The following is a 23,998-nucleotide window of genomic DNA, read 5'->3' as shown; positions in this document are numbered from 1 at the left end:
TATTTTTCTGTTTACTCTTTGTTCCTCTGTGAGACCATGAAAGCTTCAACAAGAAGCTCCTATCTCTGTCACCAGCCTCAATTCTAGTGTCTCATGTTTATGAGGTCCTTGATAAACATCTGCTAGAGGAACAGACTATAACAGAACCTTTATTGTCCTCAGAGCTAACTCCTCACTTACACGTAAACTGTTCCCACCCTGGCCTCTCACCCTACTAATAACTGGTAATCACCACCGCCACCACCACCATCTTCCCTGCCCTCTGGGAAGATGTTCCTGGTTCTTGATCATGTGTGATCCTTTCATTTTCTAAGCCCCGTGACATTTGTTTTCATTCACTTTGTGATAATGATGTTACACTTTGCATTATTGTTGCTTGCATATTCCAGGTGTCAGACCTACAAAATCCTTTCCATCAGGGAGAGTTTCCCGTACATCTGTATCCTCCTTAGTGCTTAGGAGAGGGTCTTCCAAGTAGTGCATGTTCAGGAATAATTAAATGCCTGTTATGTCTTTAGAAGTAAATATATAAGGTTAGACAATTCATAAAACCCATTCCCCAACTAGAGTTCTTGGTAAAAAGACGTCAGCAAAGCACTGCGTTATTGGCACCATTGTATAAATTTAAAATTTTCTAAATTCTCTGTACTCTTACTTTGTACATTTGACCTTGTAAGATTCGTAGCCAAATGGGTGCTAATCCCTTCTGCTGTGCCCCTGTGCTCCAATTGAGGCCTAAAAGATCAGACTAAATGCCTGTTCTAGACTCAACAATTCCATTATTCCCATCCACATTACTCCCAGTTTCCACCCAAGGGATGAGTGTTTTCTGATCAAGTTGGCTTGGAACCACAGTGGGCTAATGAGCTGTAGTTAACCCTCCTGGATGTTTACCTTTCAACTCATTATACTTCTGGTTTTTCACTTTTTGATAAAAACTCATCTGCAAAATTAACTAAATTTTGCACCCCAAGTTGTTCTGTCTTTATCTGTAACTGGCTTTGTAGTCATTTGTATCAGTCGTCAGCTTGGGTAAAAAGAAGGGTCACATCTTTTGTTTTTGGATTTACTGTTAAAATTCCTTTTTACGTTAACAGGAAAACAATTTCACCTTTGAAGGTGTCCCTAATATGCATGCCAGATTTCTCAAGAATCCTGAGAGTTTACTCAGGCCGTGGTTCAGCCTGATTCTAGACCTCAGATGGAAAGAGAACTGGACATTCTGAATAATCTACTAGTAGACCCTGACCTTTTTTTTTTTTTTTTTTTTTTTTCTCTCCTAGTTTGTCTTTGGCTTGCAGCATTTCATGGTGTAATTGTTTTCTCCTTCACTGATTCCAAGATAGGTTTACTCTTCTAGGATGTTTGTGTCTGGAAGGATTTCCAAAATCAGCCTTAGGCTGTGTTGAAACTGGTCCTCCTCCATGAACCGCTAATTCTTTATGTGGATCTGGGTTCATATTGCAGAAGCCCCATTATCTTATAGAAGGTTCCACAACTTTCCTTTTCTGTCAGTGGTTTCAGTCTGAACTATATTAGTCTAGAGAAGAGTTTCTAGTAACTTTGAAGAAGTTTGAAGAAGTTTGAAGGTGTCAACAGTCTCTTTTCTCCCAGTAGGACCTTTGACCCCTCCCAATAGGATCCAATAGGATCTTTGACCCACCTCTTCTCCAGAGATCACTGTTGTCCATACCAAGAATGATACTTTTGTTATGCTCGAAAAAAGTCTTTTACTCCTTCCCAAGGAAAGGATGTGTTTGTTAGTCTTTGGGTGCTTTTGGGAAGATGCAGACTTCTTTTCCAAAGTGATTCTCCGTGTCCACCTTGCTGAAGAAGCAGCCAACAGCTTTTACTAAACCATGTCATGTTCTATCTCACCATGACCTGCTTCATGTGTATTTAACAGATGTGTCTTCCTTATATACAGATCTTTCTGTGTTGACTCACTTCTGCCTTTTTCCCATATGCACACACAGTATTATGCAGGTGTATGAATGTATAAACTCACAACTGAGAGCATTAGCTATTTCAGACAATGTAAAAATTGAATTAGGGAAAAACAAGGAAAATGTAGGCCTCTGAATTGATAAAATTTTCTGTCTTTCATAGAGACTTTCAGTTTCAGTATGGCTGGATGGGAAGGAATTTATGAAGTCTATGCCTGTGAGTCTGTGCCTGAGGATGCATGTATGGAAACACTGGTCACTTCTGCAGTTCTAACCATTCAATTCCAACCCAATACCTCCACTGTACTCCAGCTGTTCAAGAGTTCCTACTGTGCTAGTCTTTGAGTATGAAATTGACTCACAACTAGAGTCAGTGACATCACTGGGCCCTTCCAGGGAATGGACTTCAGATAATTATTCAGATAATTTATTTTACCATTGAGGGTGTTGCTAAATGAGAATATATTAGGTAGAGAGCTGGGGGTGCTTTGGATGACGAGGAATACTGTTGGAGAATGTGATTATTTTTGTAGACCTGTGAAGATATTTAGAAGTTAGTTGATTTGTAAAAGAAAAAAAAAAAAAAACCTGTTACAAGGCTGCTCCATTACCTATGATGAAAGCGTACTGTCTTAAATGATCTGGATATTTAGAATTTTGATTGATTACTTCTTCATGTCTTTTCTACTCTTAGTTGAGGTATTCTGTGTGTAGAGTGTTCTCATATATTTGGAAAGGGACAACCAGGAGCCCATGTTGTTCTGGGTTATATTAAAGGTCCAGTCAAACTCGAAAGCTATCTTTGATCACATAGAATGGATGTTTAGACAATGAAGACCATAAAAATAATGATGAATTTGTCAACCAGTTTGTAAATATGTATAAAACAAAAGTTTTCCTTGCTTATGTTTTTGGCCATTGCATGTTGTGAATACAGTCACACTTAATGTGTCTGAAAATTGACTGTGTGCCAGGCACTGTGCTAGGCAGCTTCGTGTGTATTGCCTCATTTGATCCTTGTTTCAAATCTATAAATTAAGAATTAGTACTTTTATTTTTTAGAGGAAAATAAATAATGGTCGTATGAGTGAAATAACCATCTAAGATCACACACCTAAGAAGTATCAAGATTTGACTGTGAGGTTTTTTGTTTGTTTTGTTTTTCCAAATCCGATTCTTTTCCATAGCCCTAGTATGCATCTTCCCTTACTTGCTGCTTTTTCCCCTTGGCTATTTAGTAAACCTTTCTTTTAAAACCATGTAAGTTCATGCCTAAACAAAGGGATGTAGTTTTGTTAGCATCTATTACATAGGTTGCTAAAGCAAATAGTTTTTAATCTCCAAGTAGACTCTAAACCATCAAGTAAATTATTTGGCTTTATGTCCAACTACATTGTACCTACTTGCTGTGCCCAGCTCTCTGTTAGCCAAGTCTTACGTACTGAATAAACACCAGTGGCTGGATAGATGAAAGAAAGATGGAAGAATGCTGTCAAGAGGTGTGCCTGAGAAATTGGGGGCTGTGCATAAAGCTCCAGTTGCCAGCTTTGTGTTGAAGTGGTAATCCTAAGGGCTAAGGTACAGTTATTTGACCTTTGGTCTCAATGCTAACAGCACTGTAACCTCCTCCTACACAAGAAATTTCAGTGAAATCTATTAAATATTTCAGAAACTAGCCTTTTTGACAGTTACTCAGCCACCATTTTACAGAGGATAAACTTAATATTTTACCTTATTTCTGGTGCCCTTACAATGAGCCAAATGTGGTCAAAGTCAAAGAACATTGAGTTCTTTTGAAGTGATCATGGACAGACAGGTCAGTATGGAATGCCCAGGAGTTCAGAAGAAACAGGACTCCAAGTTTGATGGTTAGTCAAACCATCTCAAAGGAAGTGGGAAATGAATTGATTTGAACAGAGTGCAGAACAGCTGTAGGTACAATGAGGAAAAAGTTGGAGACGGGGATCAATTTAATTTTGTTCAGGGTATATCGATATGGTACTGAAGGACAAGGTGGGAGAAGTTCCATTTCTTAAAACTGTGGAGGATGAGATGTAGTTAATATTTTAGAAGCCAGGAGCCATATGCAGAAATTTAAACAAAATAGCTGATTCATAGGGACACATGTACCCCAATGTTTATAGCAGCGCTTTCAACAATAGCCAAATTATGGAAACAGCCTAAATGTCCATCAGCTGATGAATAGATAAAGAAGATGTGGTTTATACATACAATGGAATATTACTTGACAATGAGAAAGAATAAAATCTTGCCATCTGCAGCAACACGGATGGAACTGGAAGGTATTATGCTAAGTGAAATAAGTCAGTCAGAGAAAGACGGATACCATATGTTTTGACTTATGTGTGGAACTTGAGAAACTTAACAGAAGACCATAGGGGAAGGGATGGGGAATAGTTACAAACAGAGAGGGAGGCAAACTGTAAGAGACTCTTAAATACAGAGAACAAACTGAGGGTTGTTGGGGGAGGTGGGGAGGGGGAAAATGGGTGATGTGCATTGAGGAGGGTGCTTGTTGGGATGAGCACTGGGTGTTGTATGTAAGCAATGAACCATGGGAATCTACCCCCAAAACCAAAAGCACACTATACATGTTGTATGTTAGCCAATTTGACAATAAATTATATTGAAAAAAAAAAGAAATTCAAGCAAAACAGAAATTCAGGCAAAATAAATAGCTCAATTTCTGAACTGTTAGAAGTTGGCCTGATGTTGCAGGAGTACACAGAAGTCGTGATCTCATCACTGTGTGTTATGTGGTTCTGCTGCTTATTTTTCATTATATATATAATCTGCATATAACATCAGACCCAGACTGCTTAAGGACAGGCTGCTTTGGCCAGGCACCCACTTCTGGTTAATAGTACTTGTGCTGTGCAAAAAGAAGCTGACTGAGCCTGTGGGCAAGGGAGGTTGATCTAAAAGAAAAATTAGGCATGATTGATACATTACTTGACATATCAAAGAAAGAGTCCTAACTGATTCTGCCTCTAGAAGTTATTCACTGAGCAACATGAAAACCCTCTTCTAGAATATATTTAATAAATAGAGCCAATTTAGTATTTGAAAAGTTTTACTGTGACCAAAGCAGATCTCTGCCTTTATGAGAAGGAAATGAGAGGGGAATCTGGAAGTTACTCTACCTTACAGTAGGAAAGGATTAAGAGGTTGAGACAATTAAGGAGAGATGAATTTATCCTTCATCACCAGAGATTTACCCTTTATCATCAAAGTCCCTTACTGAACTTCAGCCCTTATTGAGCTCCCAAGGACATTGTATGCCACCTCATTTATACCTGGGAGGACCTCTGGTTCAGGTTGTGTCCTCTTTTTTTTTTTTTTTTTTTTTTTGGAAAAAAAAGGTGGCAAACTGTGTCACTATGTCATTTCTCAGGGATGTCATTGCTACTTATATTCATTTAATTTCATGACGCCAAGAATAAAATATCTTAGAATATACATTTGCTTTATCAGTAAGAAGGCAATAAAAAATATCATGTTTTCTTAATAAGTTTTGGGGCAGTTTTGAGAACTGATAGCCTTTAGGTGGTCATCTATTTTTAAGTGAATGGGCACAGGGACTAACAAACTGAACTGGGGGAAATTTGGTATCGGCTACTTTGGTGAGTTGCTTGGATATAAATTTGCATTCCTAGGTCATCTCTATGTAAGAAACACTGAAATGATTGATCTCTTGCCCAATGTGTACAATTATTGAAAACTGTTGGAGAGCCAAAGGGAAAAAATCAGTGTAAAGAAAACAAATACATTGAGAGAGAGGAAAGACTAGGAATTATCATTCCCTTAGCTTTTCTGAAGGAACACTGAAAAGAAATCTTAACAAAATCAATTTGCAATTATTTGGAGAGAAGAAAGTTTTTTAACTGGATAGGCTGGCTTCATAAAGGACAAGTCCTGTCATACTAATCTAATCTTCTGAGATGAAAATGAAAGGCTGGAGAGATCAAGGAGAAAGATTTATATATAATTCGTTTAGACTGTAGAGTGCTGTGGATATGATACAGTATGGTATGTCCATCAACCCCTACATTGTTGCCTGAGATGGTGGGCATCAGAGGTTCATCATCCACCTGAAGACAAATCTAAGGTTCAAAGCCAGTGTTACTTATATTTCTATGTACGGTCATATTTGGATTGAAACGTATGGGTGTTTAATTTGCTCATAGTGGGAGAAATGTCAAGGATGGAGATAAGTAAAAAGAAGCTTACAAAATATAGCCATCCAGCCATACTGCCCTCTGTTCTCATCATTCCTATGACCTATTCTAAACCTCATGTTATCATTTAACTTAGGAAAATCATCAATTATTTTGTACATTTTCATCTTATCTTCTAGTTAGCTCACCCTAAGGATGAGGATAATGACTTACACTTCATGTCTACCTCCCATAGCACCTGATAGGTATTACTAAATGTTTGATTGACTAAAAAACAATAAGATCATAAATAACAGGTTGTATGATGTCCAGTAGAAGAATACTGTAGGGTAATAACATACACCAAATCCATCACTAGTTAGCAGTACCCATGTGCTAGTGAATGGATGCACAGGAATGAAGCTTAAAGACCTCATGAGAATAATCCGTACTACTAGGCAGGGGTAGAATTTAACTAGATAGCTGTGATCATTCTGTGGTTCACAATTAATATAGGAGATGTAGATGGTTCAGATGGAGCCATAGAGATGACTAAAGGAAGCTTGAAGATGCATCATGTTGTGGTTTGCATTCTGAAGTCAGACCTAGCTGGATTCTCAAACCAACAGTAACCTTGGGTGAGTTACTTCACTTCTCTAAAGCTCACTTTCTCTGTTGGTGAAATGGAGAGTAATAGGGCTTAGTTCATAAGAATGTGAGTATTAATTGACACAGTACATGTATAGCATCTAGAACACTATAAGCCACTCACATATTGTAATAGGAACCCTATCCTTCTTGAACCAAACCATCATCTGTCTTGAGATCAGTTTGATTTAGTTCCATAAAAATTTTGAAGGCCTATCATATTATCTTTCATCAAGGAAAGCATGAGAGCCAAAAGGCTTAATCTGCAGCATGATGGAATCAAGATAGACATACAGAAGAATTTCTGAAAGTCAGGATTGCCATTGGCCTATGTAACTGAGGAAAATTGTGGAATTTTCTTTGAAGACTTGGAAAATACTCTAGTTCCACCTCACATTCACCTAAACTGGTTTAATTGAAGTTCTTTCCTAAGATGGCCTGTGTCTTCTCAAGCCACTCTGCTTGATGTCTGTTCTTTGAGATCTTGGGCTGGCAGAGAGTTTAAGCTGTACTTATAAAAGATAAGCATATTGACACCTTTTAGCAATGCTGAATTAACATTAAAATGTCATTGCTGAGCCATAAGGCTGCCCCCATTTTGTTTTGTTAGCATGGGTCAGGATTCACAGCCAGCTAATGTGAACCTGATAGCTTCAGGTGAGTTGCTTTACTGCCAGTTCTAAAGATAATGAGACTGTATGTAAGACTCATACTTGTCTGGGATGATTCATCCATGGGCAGAGGCCCCTCTGTGAAGGATCCAGATTAGAGATTAATAAATGCTGCATCTGATTGTGACAATGACTCTTCTCCAGAGAGCTGTGAGCTTCTTGCAGTTTGATATGCCAACTGGCATCTTCTTTTAAAGAGTTCTCTTTTTTTTTCTGCTTGCACGCGCCCATCGCAGGAAAAGTATTCAGGTGGAAAGCTATGAGCTATAGAAACGTTGGAGACCAGGAAACATGGTTTAAAAACAAATCAACAAACTTCAAAATAAAAATGCATAAATGGGCCATCTGTTTGCTTGCAGAATTCTTGTTTGCAGGAAAGATCTTGCCAATTTGATATCTCTTTTGAGGTAAGGCTGCTGCTTGTCCTTGCTTGGCGAATCTTCCAGAATAGGGTCGAGATACTGACAGCATTTCACTTCCCCAAGGCTCCAGAGAGAATAGAAACACTGATTGGACTAAGGGTGTAAGCCACGTAGGACATTCTAATGGGGTCTTTATCTGTTGAAATAGGACTATAGGGAAAAGGCGGCAAAGAAGGAAAAAGCCTCAGACTGGACTTCAGTGCTGACTATAGGAGTGATAAAATCGTTTTTGGAAAGGTTGGCTGAGTTGGTACCACTGAGTCAGAGGGCACAGGCTGGGACAGAGTGACCCTTGACTGGATTAGAAGCTGGATCTGAAGTATTCTGTGCCTTCTAAATCAAATATTCCTTTTCTTATATAGATAAAAAAATGAATAGGTTGTTTTCAAGGAATATGGACAAGATTGTATGGTTAGAAAAATAGTTTTAGTATGGTTCTCCCTGTAGCAGTTTAGGAGCTGGATTTGATTCTAATAGATTGTGTTGTACTCTCAGTGAGGCTTTATATACCCATGCCATCCAGAGCATGAGGAAAAGAAAATGAGAAGTAAGCAATTAGGAACTCTAGACTCTTAAGGTTCCATTTTTGGTGCTAATAAACAGCAGGCATAAATGAGGCATAGCAAATGTAGGAGTTGAATAATTCTGGAAAAGGCAAGCAATATTCAGTATAAAATGAAGAAAATCTCAAGCAAACTTGGATGCACCCACTCACATACTGGACATCAATTTCACTCTACTGAGGCCATGCATACTGGAACCTGAATAGTAAGTCTAGGGAAGGTCAGAGATCTGGGAATACTGGACTAATCCTTTTCAGGGGGCTGCCTATCACAGCATAGGGGGCCAGAAAGCTCCAAAAAACCTCTTTTAGACCAAATAACCCACTTGGTGTGATTCAGACTGGAGTGGGTATGCAAGGATTTGATATACTGGTGGACAAAGTAGCAACCTTTGGCACAACTAATGTGCTAATCATCTCTCTGTTAAAGTCAGGAAAGGGGCATCAGACCTCAGCTGGCATCTGGAGGTACCAGTGAGCAAGGGCCAACATTGGGGGTGTTGGCAGTTTGTCAGGGATTGTGCAGAACAGTTGGAAGTTCTGAGTAGGGAGCCTCATCCAAAAGAGATGGAATAAATTTCAGTACATGAGGAAGACACTTAGTCCTTTGGATTGGACCCATGGTGAGGCTGTTAGGAAGGAAGGCTTCTTCTGGGTGGATATGTCTGTATTCAGCCAGGCTCCCATCAGGTTCACCAAATTCTGGGTCTAGAGGAGCCCAGTCAGCTCTAGAAGATATTGTAGGTGAGGATAATCCTTGGCCAGTCCCAGTCAAAATATTGGAAGGCATGCCTGGGTGGCTAACGTTCTAAGTCCTACAATCGAGAGAGCCTGAGACAGGCAGGTGCTGAGAAGCTGTTGAGGATATGTATATATATATATTTAAAATGCCTGTATGCAATTTTATTTTCATTTCTGGAGCCCTTCAAGATGCGTTGCCTCTTTTAGATGGAGGACCAAATTGGTTTGGGAGATGTGAATAAATTCAAAGCCGCGTTGATTGTGAACAGCCGTACTTTGCTGATGTGAGGAAGCAGTGATCAGTTTTCCAATCCAGGGACTTAGGAATACCAATCACTGGATGTTTGGTGTGAAAGACTTTCTCAGAAAACTTCTTTCCACCATTGGAGACAGTGGCTTGTTAATTAATTCCAAATGACTGGTCCCAATTCTAAATTCACCGATGCTTTGTCTTTCTATATGGAGCAGGGACAGAAGCACAAATAACTCTCTGTCTTCCAGAGATCTCTTGAAAAGACTCATGTGTATGGACATAACCACTGTATCTAGAACTGGTGCTTTTGTTATTTTCAGCAATAAATGAAGTGCTAACACTCGTCGCTTGATCAAATATAAAATGCCTTTTCTATCCTTCTCTTCCTGTGAGAACCTTCCCACTTCTCTGCTCCCATTGGTATGTGAATGTGATGTTATGATCAAATATGTATGAAGAGATGGGAATGTTAATTTATTTGAGACAAATGTCAACATCTTTATCTTGAAAACTGCTAGTATGTCAGGTACTATGACCCACTTGTATTTAACCCTGTCCTTTCATTAATAATCCACAGTTCTTCTGGGGCGCCTGAGTGGCTCGGTCAGTTGAGCATCCAACTTTGGCTCAGGTTATGTTCTCATGGCTTGTGGGTTTGAGTCCCGCTTCTTCCGATTCTGTGTCTCCCTCTCTTTCTGCCCCTCCCCCCCAAATTAAATAAACATAATAATAAAACAAATTTAAAAAATTAATCACAATTCTTCTGTAAACTCTACCCCCTTGGCTTAAGTGAGGTGGGAGCACTTTGGAGGCATAGACAGTTTGGGATGTAGTATTTCATACCTAATACTTTTCTGTTTTTCCCTTAGTTATATTGTTTAGTCTTACGCTGCCTTTCTTTTTATCCTATAAAATTCCCAGATCAATATTAGTGTTGAACACATGCTTTTTTTTAAGTAGGCTCCCCACCCAATGTGAGGTCTCAACTCACAACTCTAAGATCAAGAGTTGCATGCCCCACCAACTGAGCCAGCCAGTTGCCTCCACACCTGATTTTATAAATTCACCTAAATAAATTGTGTCTGACATTGATAATCCTATTGTCTAATACTCTTAGTTTAATATTTACACTATTTTTTCTCTATCCATTTCATTTTCTTTTCCAACTTCTCCTCTCCTCCACCTTCTTCCCTTGCATTTATTTAAAAGTACTTTTATTCAGTCGCCAAACTTCATTGTTGCTAAACTTGTCAGCTTGCTCTTTTATAGAAAAGAACATCTTAATAAAAATACAAGCCCATCCATCTGAGAGTTGTTTTAATGTGCATAATGGAGTAGGCCATAGAGAGGAATTTTAATTTAAGATGAAATGAAATAGCCTTGCTAAGGTTTTGGCAGTCCTGATACCTTACAGGGGAGCACAAACACATTCTAGAAGTTCTCTTAGTCCTCGCCAAGCCCTCTGCTCCTTTCCTTAATTCTGTAATTCATTTGAGTATTCTAGTGAGAGGAAATCTGCCTTTTTATTCTTCCCCTCTTATTGCCCCCTCTATCTCGTAAGCTTTCTTCTTGCTATTATGTTGTCTCTGAGACCTGGACTAGAAAGAACCTTGTAGGCATTCTCAAAGTGAATACCTTCCGTTTGCTTCTCAGCTGTGACTTAGATTTTGTAATTGAAGTGCATCCAAGAAGACTCAGTCAGGGAGGAAAATGGGACAGAATTCAAGGAGAAAGCCAAATTATCTTCTGAAAAAAAAAAAAAAAACGAACAAATAAGAAAAAGAATGCTGGCTTCTTTGGGAGTTGTTTAGTTATCTAGAATGGCTCTTACCTTTCTGCTTGGATTTTTGTTCATGGGCTTTTGAAAACCCAGAGTGTTCTCCTTTGTGTGCAAAGGTTTAACAAAGAATGGATCTGGTGTTTAACGGGCAGGAGAGATCATGATTCTCCGCTAGTGAGCTTCCAGCATGTGGTTCAGTCATGATATTTCTGACTAATAGCAAGGCTGGAGAACATCAGGCATTTTCCCTATCTTGCAAGGCATTGCTCACAAAACTCTGACACTATTGAAATTCACCCGCAGTAGCTAACACCAGCTACTGATAGTGTGGAATCAGAATTTCTAGCCCTCAAAGGTGGGGTTGGGGTGGGGGTCGGAGTTAGGTGGGGAGAGAAAATCCTTCCCTTATTTTGGGAGAGAAAAGAGATTTTTGTCCTTCATATTCTGCTTCTACTTTGCTTACTGTGGAAGAAGTGAAGAGGAAACGGCCAGCACTTCTGTTAGGCAGCTGGGTAACCCTGACCCCATCATCTGCACACTTGTTTTCTAAATCTGATGGTAGTGGAGTTTTCAGTGACACTCTAGTGGTCCTAGCCTTTTATCAGACACAGATCCTCCTTAAGAACTGAAGTGAGAAGGAGAACAGAAAGATTTTCTTTACTCCTATAATAGGAGGAGGGACTAGGAGGAAAATCAGATTTATTTACTCTGATTCTATGTTAATGTTCTAGCAGGATCATAATCCCTATGATGTTATGAAGCACTCAGATTTGAATAATGTGAAAGGCTTTGTGATACTAGGAAAACAAAATTTCGATTGGAAAGCCAACAAAGGTAAACTAAGGATTTGAGGATTATCTGGTTGTAACATCAGTTTCTACATTTTTAAATTCAACAAACATCTACTGAGACCCCATTTCAGGTACCAAAAGGCAGCAATGAACAGTGGTCCCTGCCCTCCTGGTGTTTACACTCTAATTGGGAAGAGGCAGTGAGTTATAATAAATATATCAAACAAGTACTCATGAAGTCTGTTGGATGGTGATAAATGCTATGGCAACAAGAAAAAAATGGAGCAGGATGAGAGGATTGGGCAGGTGTTAGTATTTTACTACAGGATCAGGATTGGGCTTTGTTGAGAAGTTGAGGTTTAGCAAAGACTTGAAACAGGTGCGTGTTAGCCCTGTGGATAGCTGGAAGAAGAGTGTTCCAGGCAGAGAAAATAGCTACAATAACTGGAGCAGGAGTGTGTGTGCTCAAGAAAGGTTAGAGTGCATGGATAGAGTGAGAGGGAGGGTGGGAGGGTGTGGGGTCCATGGGGCAACTGGGGTCCAAAGCAAGGGTGTTGGCTTTTTCTTTTTAGTGGATTGGGAAGCCATTGAGGGTTTGGAGCAGAGAATAACATCTTATGATTTAAGTTTTAAAAGGATAATCCTGCTTCTTTGTTGAGCTCAGACTATAGAGGGTTTGGGGTGGGGGGCAGAGCAGGGAGACCAGTTAGCAGGCTCTTGCAGTGACTGGGTGAAGGATGATAGTGGCTCAGACAGAGCTGGTGAAAATAGGCTGTGTTCTAGATACATTATGAAGGTTGGCAGTAAGGTTGATTGATTGGATGTAGAGCTCCAAAGAGAGAGAGGAGTTGGAACTGGAGGGACTGACCTGCCTTTAGCTGAAATGGGAAAGGGTGAGTTCAGTTTTGGAAATGTTGGCCACGTTTCTAAGATATCCAAGTGGACATATAGAACAGGTAGTTTGATACAGAAGTTTGAAGTGTTGGAGAAAGAAGTGTGAGAGTGATTGGCATATAAATAGGATTTAAATCAGGATATTGGGTGAGATCTCAGCAGCGGTGAATGTTGATAGAAGAGGCATGAGGACCAAAGATTAACCCTGGGACACAAAGCTTTAAAAGGTCAGAAGGAAGAGGAGGAGCCAGCAGAGGAGACAGAGGAATAACAGCCAGTAAGGTAGAAGGAAGGTCAAGAGAATGTGAAGCCCTGGAAACCAAGGAAGGCATAGGTAGGAGCCAAATTATCAACCATGTCAAATGCTGCTCATAGGTAAGGATGGATTGTAGGAATGCTGACTCCTACACCAACTCCATCTTTGGCCCTACATTTATGGTCCCCTCCGGCGCACAGGTGGCACCATTTTGGATAACTAGTAGAGATCCTCTTGCGCACAGACGTCGCCACTTTAGATAACTACCCTGTGACCTCACCACCATGCTTCTCACTCCACAAAAGCTAGGGATTAAGGTCTGGATAGGGCTGGAGAATAGCTGTGTACTGCTGTGGACTGTCCACTCCTCTCAGTGAGTTACTATGAACAAAACTCTGTGTAAACAGTAGAGAGTGGTTTGTTTCATTTTTTGGTGTCAAAGGGTCTTCTCAGTCTGGAGGGTACATTAGTGACTCTAATGGTAAGTGTGAGTGCATGTTAGAGTTGGCAATATCAGGGCCACCTCTGTGCCTCACAAGAGGAGTTTCAACGACGTCAAAAGTCTGGTTGGAGTCAGTGTGATAGAGAATGTGAGAAGAGGATTTGGAAGAAGGGAGTATAGATGATGTTTTCAAGGAATTTGTCACAGAGGGGTAAGGAAGTGACCACTAGTATTTTCTGCGTCTCTGCCTGGTTCCAAGAGGGAATCCCATCACATTTTATAAAAGTGCAGTTTATATAACTATTTAAGCATAGCTGCTGACTATGAGGTCGATATGTGATATCAACATAGAACTTTGGAACCAAATTAGACTGTCAGAGTTCAGTTAATCTCATACCCAATAAAGGAACCTTCATCTTATTATTCATACAAAAACATTTTTTTCATATGCTACCTAGATATACCGAGATGAATAAGGCACAGTTCCTGATCTGGAGAAAGATGTTTTCTATGGGAAGAGGGATATATTCTTCCTGTGTGATAAATATTAAGATAGAGGCACGTACAAAATATTGTAAAAGCAGAGGGCAAAGAGAACTTACCTGGGGAACTTAGGAAAGATGATATGCATGAAAAGCTAACACTTGAACTAGGCCTTAAAGGTCAGCATGTGTTTTCCAGGCCAAGTGCTGGGGAGAATCCCTTTATCAAATAATCAGCCTCTGGGGCGCCTGGGTGGCTCAGTTGGTTAAGTGTCCAACTCTTGATTTTGACTCAGGTCATGATCTCACAGGTCTGTGAGTTTTTACTGATAGTGCAGAGCCCGCTTAGGATTCTCTCTCTGGCCCTCCCTTGCTCACATGTTCTCTCTCTGTTCTCAAAATAAATAAATAAACTTAAAATAAAAATCGGCTCCTGTTCAAATGCGTATAGCAACAGAGAACTCACGTGAGTTCGAAGAAACCTTGTGAGTTTCATTCTCTTCTAAATAGTTGTAATTTTTGCACATCTATGTCTTACATTGAACTGAATAATGACGTTTAATATTTCTACTCATTAGTCCCAGTTTTCTCTTCTGGAGCTAATGGGCAAAGACTTGTCTTCCTCACATATAGGTCATTTCTGTATTTGAAAATAGATATTATGTTCTCTTTTAGGCCATCTATTTTCCATGTTGAAAACGGGGACTGAATAGTTTCAGGTTGGGTTCCCTGGGAAGCAGACACTGAAACCAAGGTTAACGTACAGGAGGTTCTTCAGAGAGTGTTCTTGAGATCATTGCCATGAAAAGAGAAGATTGGGCAGGGGGAGAAGTAGAGATGTGATGCATTTTTTAAAAAATTTTATTTTAGAGTCAATGGTGGTAGGGGAAGAGAATCTCTCTCCACACTCAGTTTGGAGCCTGACAACAGGCTTGATCCCAAGACCCTGGGATCGTGACCTGAGCTGAAATCAAGAGTAGGACACTCAACCTACTGAGCCACCCATGTGCCCCGAGGTGTGATGCAGTTTTTTTTCATATTTATTTTTGAGAGTGAGGGAGAGCAAGAGAGAATGAGTGCACCCATGCATGCAGTAGGGGCTGCAGAGAGAGAAGTGGGACAGAGGATCCAAAGTGGGCTCTGTGCTGACAGCAGAGAGCCTAGTGCGGGACTCAAACCCATGAACTGTGAGATCATTACCTGCGCCAAAGTCTGACGCTTAACCAACTGAGTCACCCAGGCACTTTTAAAGGAAGCTCCAGCTGACCCTTTGGGAAGTTTTGAAAATCAGTTGATCCTTCAGAGTTGTCTAGAGTCAGGGCAAGAGAGCCAGGTCTTTACGCTCCAGGGTGACCAGTCATTCAGGGCAGTTTATCCTGGGAAGGGGCATGACTTTGGGCAAGATGGTTCTCTTCAGCTGATGCAATTCCCAAAGTGGGCTGATAGCTGAAACCTATTGGCAGGGGCATTAGCAGCAGCAGCTGCAGTAGTTAATCCTTTATTTCTCATCATTTTTTCCAGTCTATTTATTTATTATGAGAGAGAGAGAGTGCACACACACACACACACACACGAGCAGGGAAGAGGCAGAGAGAGAGAATCCCAAGCAGGCTCTGCACTGTCAGCATGGAGCCTGATGTGGGCCTCAAACTCAGGAACTATGAGATCATGACCTGAGCCGAAATCACGAGTTGGATGCCCAACCCACTGGGCCACCCAGGTACTCCTGATTTTTTTATTTCTGAAGTGTATCTGTAGGGCATCAGGGTGATACAGAAGAGGAATCTCACACACTGCTAATTGTTTCAGCAGTTATTTTGGAGACCAATAATAGACTGAAAAAGTACTTGTTTTTGTTTTTATTAGCAAATAAACACCATGAACATCACAGTGATGGAGGTTCAACATAATGGTTCTAGACTGATGGAATCTAATGTACAATTGTACCTTCCCTGTGTTAATTATCTCAGTCATGGTGGCCCTTTATATGTGAATGCTTCAAAACTGCTCGAAAGGCAAGGTGAAGAAGTACATTCATGCAATAAATGTGGCTGGGAATCTTCATTAGGAGATAAAAATGTAAGTGGGGAAGCATAGTGAGCTGCAAACTGAATTATATCCCTGTCCTTCATCCTAGAAGATGATACTTCTTGTGGTGATCACAATGCATGCTGGGTGCCTGTAAAGATGGATGTGTGGCCACCAGTCCTTTCCACTCCATGCACACATGAAGATTGCTCTTTGATTTGTGGCTTCAGCCATAATTTGCAAAGCCTGTCACTGCTTGCAACTTATAGTTAGCCCAAAGCTTTGTTGAAAAAGAGCTGTCCCATTCCCAACTGCTGTATACCAGATTGCTGTGTCAACTAAATTAATAACACTGGACCGCTCATTATCCCAGAAAACATTTGCCCAAGCTATAACTCTGTCTCTTGATTTCTGTTTGGCTTCATTAACCTCTTCTTGGTGCCACAATAAAATGGTCATGTAAGGCATCCTTTATTTAATGAAGGATTGGCAAGATAAAACAGTTGAACTGGGCATTGATGGAAGAGAGGAGTCGGAAAGGATGATTGTGGAGGATGATAGAATTAGGTAAGAGGAGGATATGGTGGGGGTGAGACAGAGCCATATTAGTTTTTCTCTCTCCTTACTTTCACCTTATATTCTTGGATTTCTTCACATAGTAGCTGATGGTTTCTTTAGGAGCTCATATATAATTGTGAGCAAGTTTTAAGAGAAGATTAAGAGATGGGGTGCCTGGGTGACTCAGTCAGTTAAGCATCTAACTCTTGATTTCATCTGATCTCATGGTTTGTAAGATCGAACGCTGATGACAACAAGGAGCCTGCTTGGGATTCTCTCCCTCTGCTTCCCTGCTCCCCCAAAATAAATAAGCTTAAAAAAAGGGGGGGGGAGAGAAAAGACTAAGAGAGGAGAGGGTAGAGGAGAGGGTAGAGTTGGTATTTTAGAATTTTTTTTTTAATTTATTTTCATTAGCATGGACTCATTTACTATGGACCCTCATGGGTTATCTCTCAGGGCATGCTCTCTGTCCATTTGAACCAGCCAGTGGTCTCATGATAGATGGAGAGTTGTGGGTGTTAAGAACTCCCTTGTGATGAGAGGTTCCCTTATCATAGAATGGGTTGAGTTACTTTGTTTACAATTGGGGTCCCTTTTATCTTTAGCCTATACATTTTATTTTATTTTAATATTTTTTAAGTTTATTTATTTTGAGAGGGGGGGGGCATGGAAAGAAGGAGAGAGAGAATCCCGAGCAGGTTCCACACTGACAGCAAAGAGCCCACTGTGGTGCTCGACCCCATGAACTGTGAGACCATGACCTGGGCCAAGATCAACAGTCGGATGCTTAACCGACTGATCTACCCAGGTGCCTTCTTAGTCTATACATTTTACGGTATATCTGGAAGATTTTGTCATTTTGTTATATCCACTAGGCTTTGTGAAAACTCAAGTGAAAAAGGGAATATTGGGAATCTTCAAATGAAACATTATCTGGCAATAACAAGGAAAACAAATAGCCATTTCTCTAAAGCCATTCTGGGTGGGAGGTTCTGTCACTGGCCTTCCTTCCCTGTTGTGGTTCCCTGACAAATCTTGGAATAAACTTTTAACCAGGATTCCCACTGTAATCCTATAACCTGAGGACAAAATCAATGTTACCTGAAGAATAGTACTTGTTTTGTAGTAGGAGACCACGGGCAGGGGCCAGTTATAGTTTGGAGGAAACACACATGAAGCCCTTACTGTGTTCTGAATCAATTCCCACTCCTTCCTGCCCATTCTTGTTGCCTTACCTCCTCTGCTTCCCCGAATTCTCTGGTCCTGTGAAGCTCCTCTTTGACTGTATGTTTAAGACAGAGGAGGAAGCTATGATAAGCACCATTTCACTCTTAGCAGAAAGAATTGCCCTCCAATGACAAAGCCTCTACTGTTTCATTCTGGATTGCCTGTGGGAAATGTGAAAAGTTCAAGCCACATGAAGCAATCATAGCTCTGGCAGAGCCAAGGGGCTGGCAGCTTTCATTGCCGAATCAGGGTCTTTGGATACCAGCTGGATATTTCCCAACCCGTATTTTTTTTTCAATAGTGGGTACCCAAAAATACGCAGCAATTTCTCAGCTATACACAACTATGTTCGTGAACTAAGAAATCACCATGTAATTTTGTTTAAAAGCCTGGTCTCTTGTGACTGTACTTTGAAGCTCTCGTTTGGGGATGAGAAAGAACTGCCCCTTTTAGAAAGACACAATTTTGTTAGCCTGGATTGTTCTAAAATGGAGATGAACCATCAGATAAAAGATAGGGGGCACTGACCAAGAAAAGAGATGCCATTACCCAGGAGGAAGTCCGGGGAAGGTGGATTGAGGGAGAAGGACAAGGCCGAGAGGGTCTTCATTTTGTGGTCTTAGATTTTTTTTTAGCTGTAAGGCAGAGATAAAATGCAGGGCTTGACATCTCAGAGCAGCAGGTGAAATAAAATGGGAGAAATTTAAAATGGCTTCTCCCTCAAAAGGAGGGAGAAAACAGAAGATTCTCAGAATTGACAGAAGGTTATATGTATAATGCACTGGTCAGACCGAGACCCATGGTATTAAACAAGTAAGAGAAAGAACAGTCTTCTGTGTGCTGCTCTGAAATAAACCTTAATCATACATGAGCTTGAGTACAAGTCCTTCCTTCTAACCTGTAGCTCAGATACACTACGTGTGCCTTACTCTAACTTGCAGATCTCATGGTCACAGTGCAAGATGGAATACTAAATGTGCTATTAATTCATCCATTATATTTTTCTAGAAAATACACTGATTAAATCTTCTGCTACCATGTGCTTTTCTCTGGCCATCCATACCTGAGTGCCACCCACCTGTTAGGCCAGTGCGTTTCTACCGCCTCCACCAATAGGTTTAAGGATAGATTGATGGCATTTCCATTTATTCACTCTGATTGAGTGATGTACATCCACCGTTGTGATAAGTTCAGAAGGCTCACAAAATGAAAAGTGTGTGTGTTCCTAGAACTCAATTTGACAGTGACACCTGACCTGAGCTGATGTGAGGCCATTTAGAGTCTCTGTCCCATCTAATACAACTCTGTATGTGTTTTGCAATAGAAATACTAACGTATCTGATGATAGGAAGCTTCCCTATGCTCCAAGGATTTCAGACAATGAGAATATATACACCTATGTTGATTTTCCAGAGAATCCGGGAGGTAGTTTTAGGAAGAGAGGTATTACAAATGTTTGCAATGCAAACATCCCATTTTAAAAGGCATCATGTGAAAAAGTAAACAACGAACACAAACCTCTGTACCCAATTGATTCCAACTCTCCCTTACCATCGTTGGTTTTTTCTTTTTTTTACATTTTACTATTCTAGGATGAATCCTCCATGTTCTTCCAGTTTGGCCCATCAATTGAGCAGCAAGCTTCCGTAATGCTCAACATCATGGAAGAGTATGACTGGTACATCTTTTCTATCGTCACCACCTACTTCCCTGGCTACCAGGACTTTGTAAACAAGATTCGCAGCACCATCGAGAACAGCTTCGTGGGCTGGGAGTTAGAGGAAGTCCTCCTGCTGGACATGTCCCTGGATGATGGAGATTCTAAGATCCAGAACCAGCTCAAGAAACTTCAAAGCCCCATCATTCTTCTTTATTGTACAAAGGAAGAAGCCACTTATATCTTTGAAGTAGCTAACTCAGTAGGGCTGACTGGATACGGCTACACGTGGATTGTGCCTAGTCTGGTGGCAGGGGATACAGACACAGTGCCCTCGGAGTTCCCCACTGGGCTCATCTCTGTGTCCTATGATGAATGGGACTATGGCCTCCCTGCCAGAGTGAGGGATGGAATTGCCATAATCACCACCGCTGCTTCCGATATGCTGTCTGAACACAGCTTCATCCCTGAGCCCAAGAGCAGTTGTTACAACACCCATGAGAAGAGAATCTACCAGTCCAACATGCTGAATAGGTGAGTGTGGAACACTGATGGTAGAGGTCCGAGGAGGGCTTTTAGGACTGGGGTTGGAGGAGGTTCTGAAACTATGGGAAGGGCAGTTCAAGATGTCAGAGGTTGAAGGCTGGCCACTGGGATGGCCATGGCTTGTGATGGTGGGAGTGTTTCAGATCCAAAGCTCGCTGTGCTGGGTTCCTGTTCTAAGAAATACAAAATGGTTCCCACTTACTGTTCACTTACCGTGTGCTAGGTGTTCCTCTAAGTGTTTATGGGTGTTTGACCTCCTTAACCTCAAAGCAATACTCTATTAGGCAGGTGTTAAGAGCCGTTTCCATTTTATGATACAAGAGAATAAGGTTCGTAGGAGTATACTGTCCATGGTCACTCTGCAAGTAAGGGGTTCAGTTTGGAGCTGTACACGGACCTCTGTGGGCCCTGCGTACTTGATCACTATAAAAGACACCATGCGCGTAGGCATGAGGACCTACCAATCCCCTTACCTTAGAAATGATGCTGTACCGGGAAGGAATGGAGAACAGGTGACGTGGGTCTGTAGGCACATGAAGAGGGTTCTTTCCTTGGATTTTGTCTCCTGTGCTTCGCCTCTCTGCCCTTAAGCATGAAGGTGGTGCTGTAGAGGCAGCTTCCATAGTTGCTCTTAGTCCGATTTCTTCAGTAGGAAGAAGATCTAGGTGGAGTTCGGCTCCCCTGACCTCACCTCCTAATCCAGCCACACCTCCAACACATCCTCCTGCGGGTATTGTGTGACCATGAAGGGCAGAAGATTCTATACTAGGCTTCTGTAGTTCTGTGATTTGTATAAAACTGCTACACAAGAACATTGTCAAAACTCAAACAATGCAGAAGAGCCCAGAAGAGAAAGAAAAAATGACCTTCGCTACAACCAACCAGAGAGAATCATTGTAGAAATAATTAGTGAACATCTTTCTAGGTATTTCCCTGTGCGTGTATGCCTACATCCATATAAATCTATAATTTTACATAAATGGAAATATAACTACCCCTGCTGTTTGATGACCCGGCTTTCTTTTACTCAACAGTATGTTTTGGGCATCCGTTTTAAATTCGTTATGAATTCCATCCAACAAATAGAAACGTATGCAGAAAACACCTATTCGATACCATTCAGCTTACATAAAATACCAAAGTATACTCTGGGAAGGTTGAAATACATTTAGTGGAGGTTGAAGGTGTACCTACTAGTTTAACCTCTGGAAGGGAGCTGGACTAAAGCCTCTGAGCTAAGCTGTTAACTCAGAGTTGAAACTAAAGCTACTTTTAATGCAATCTGTGATCCAGTCCTAATATTATCCCACCTTCATCTATGCTTTCTGCCATCCCTAGTTCTCACTGCTTATTTGATACAGACTGTCTTGATTTTCTTCCGACCTCTCTAGTCTTTCCGTTCCAGGTCCTTGGCAGGCTCTTCTTCAATGTTGGTGCTTCTCAGGGTTTGTCCTAGACCCTCCTTTTCTGTCCTCCATTGCCAAGTATACAACTAATGTAAGTTCTCCCAAATGACCTCTCTGGCTGAAACCTCTCCCTTGAGCCCCCAGTCTGTATTGCCAACTGTGAGTGGATATGTTCCTTTGGATGCCACGGAGCCTTAGAACATACCATATGCAAAGCTGAACTGCTTTCTCTCCTGTTACTCTTCCATCTTCTTGCAGACAAATCGGTACACCTACAAAGGGTACGTCCTAGTACCCGGTTAGCTAACATAAAAATTCCAAAGGTGTCCTGGCTTTCACATTCCCGCCATCTCCTTGCTGACCATTCCCTTCCCCACAGATCTCCTCTGGAGTGCTCTCGCTGTCTGCATCCCTGCGCCACGTCCCAGTTCGGCTCTTCTTACCTGCATTGCTGCAGGGCCTCGTAAATATCTTCTGGCTCCCAGTACTGCTTCCTTCCAATCTACACCGCACCCAGAGTGATCTAAAATGAAAATGTGATTTCATCAGTCTCCTGCATAATGCCTTTCAACGGCCTTTCATTGCTCCTGTAATAAAGTCCCATCTCCTTGATATGGTTTATAAAGTCTTCCACTGCACAGGCCTGCCTGTCTTTCCAAAATTGTCTCGTGCCATGCTGTCCCTCAAACACTCCATTCCTGCAATACTGAACCTGCTTTAGTTCTTTGAAAATGCCGTGTTCTTTCTCTTGCTTCTAGCTCTCTTCTCTGCCTTGAATATATTCCCCAGGAGCCCCTTCCCACCAGAACATAAATGCAGAAGCTTCTTCACCTGCCTCATTTTCATTCCCTAGGCTTCGGTCCTGACATCACTTTCATGGAGGCAGCTTTCCTGGACCCTGGACTAATGGGGCCCTGTTACCTGCCTTCAGTGTAACTTTTGTTTCCCCCAATACAGCCAGTTCCATTTCTTCCAACCGTTCTAGTTCTATGCTTTGTTATATGTTGTCCCTGTAAGTTCTGTGAAAGCAGTGACCTTTCTGTCCTTAGTTCCACGTCCCCCCACTCTTAGTGTCCTGTGTGGCAGAGGGAAGAAGGACACCTGGAGTTCATGAATGACCTCCTCCAAGATGCTGAGCTGCCTAGTGCATACCTATTCCACAGGACCTTTCTTGTTCTGCTCCTCTCTGCGAGATCATGGAGATTTCCTTTAAAACCTTACTGTTTATTCATGGGACGCCTGGGTATCTTAGGTGGTTAAGCGTCCGACTCTTGATCTCCGCTCAGGTCATGATCTCATGGTTCATGAGTTCAAGCCCTGCATCGGGCCTCGTGCTGACAGTGTGGAGCCTGCTTGGGATTCTCTCTCCCTTCTCTTTCTGCCCCTACTCTGTTCGTGTTCTCTTTGTCTCTCGCTCTCTCTCTCGCGCTCTCTCTCTTGCTCTCTCACTCTCTTCTCTCTCTCTCTCTCTTTCATTCTCTCTCAATAAATTACATAAATAAATAAATTCCTAAAGATTAAAAAAAAACTTACTATTTATTCAGTTCTCTACATTCATGTTTTCTCCCACTGTCTTTAGTGTTAAGTTAAAATCTGATGCAGATCACCAAATATTTGTTCATTAAAACCAATGCTAACAAGGAAAAATATTTAGGCCAAAATGTCTGCCAGACCACACAAGGAAATCAAATGGATGTTAAAGTCCATAAACTTTGGTTCAGGAATGCCTGCTTTGATCTTAAAACTCCTCTGGGTACACAGTCATCTGCGGATATTATCATTTCCCCTTTGGCTTACTTTACGTTAGAATGCAAGCAGTCTCTCTGAAGTTTGGTCTCTGACCACTGCACCTTTAAGAGTCATGCTTGGTTCTAACTTTTGTTACCGTGTCTTGTGGCCGCTCAGAAAGGGAGCCCTCCTCAGTCCTCTCTTCTCCTTCCTCAGATATTCTTGTCAAGATGGCCACGAATACCCGCCTCCATCTTTGAAAGTATAGCCCTCCTACAAAGAACAGGGGGGACACAGTCCAGATTATTCATAAATTCCTTGAGGACCAGAGTCTGGCAAAAAGTCAAAGTCCACCGTGATTTCCCACTTTCCCATACTGTACACAGTGTCTTCGGACTCATCAGAGTGCTTCTCCACTAAGATCTTTCCTCTCTGAACTTTCTCTTCTGCCCCAATTCCCAGATTTTTTTTTCCTGGGGTTCTGTATCTACTGCCTGCGAGACCTCTTCTCTTGGCTGTCTCCCCTGCCCATATACCTCCATCCCTTATGCACCCCATCTGTTCCCTCCATCCTCTCAACTGCAGCTCCTCAGGGCTCTTGAATCCAATCTCTAACCTCTCTTGGGAATATTTTAATAACCTTCTCTATCAGGACCCCGAAAGGATTGGGGTTGCCTAACAGGGACTATAAGGAGCTGTCCTCAAAGTCTAAGCTATTATCATGTGGCACAGCGCTCAGAATCATCAGTGGAATTCAATTAGGCACGCTCAGTCCCAGCTCC

General features: G+C 41.4%; 1 protein-coding gene across 1 annotated transcript in view; it reads left to right on the top strand.

Annotated features, from left to right (window-relative positions):
* GRIN2B (glutamate ionotropic receptor NMDA type subunit 2B) overlaps positions 1 to 23,998 on the top strand; it is a 421,692-nt gene that overhangs the window by 209,010 nt on the left and 188,684 nt on the right. Inside the window, exon 5 of the mRNA XM_027035607.2 lies at positions 19,472 to 20,070. Within this exon, the coding sequence (XP_026891408.1) occupies positions 19,472 to 20,070 (599 nt within the window). The remainder of the gene's footprint in view (positions 1 to 19,471; positions 20,071 to 23,998) is intronic.

This window comes from Acinonyx jubatus, chromosome B4, assembly GCF_027475565.1.
Source record: "Acinonyx jubatus isolate Ajub_Pintada_27869175 chromosome B4, VMU_Ajub_asm_v1.0, whole genome shotgun sequence".
NCBI classification, from domain to species: domain Eukaryota; kingdom Metazoa; phylum Chordata; class Mammalia; order Carnivora; family Felidae; genus Acinonyx; species Acinonyx jubatus.
This window is presented reverse-complemented; position numbering and strand designations above follow the sequence as displayed.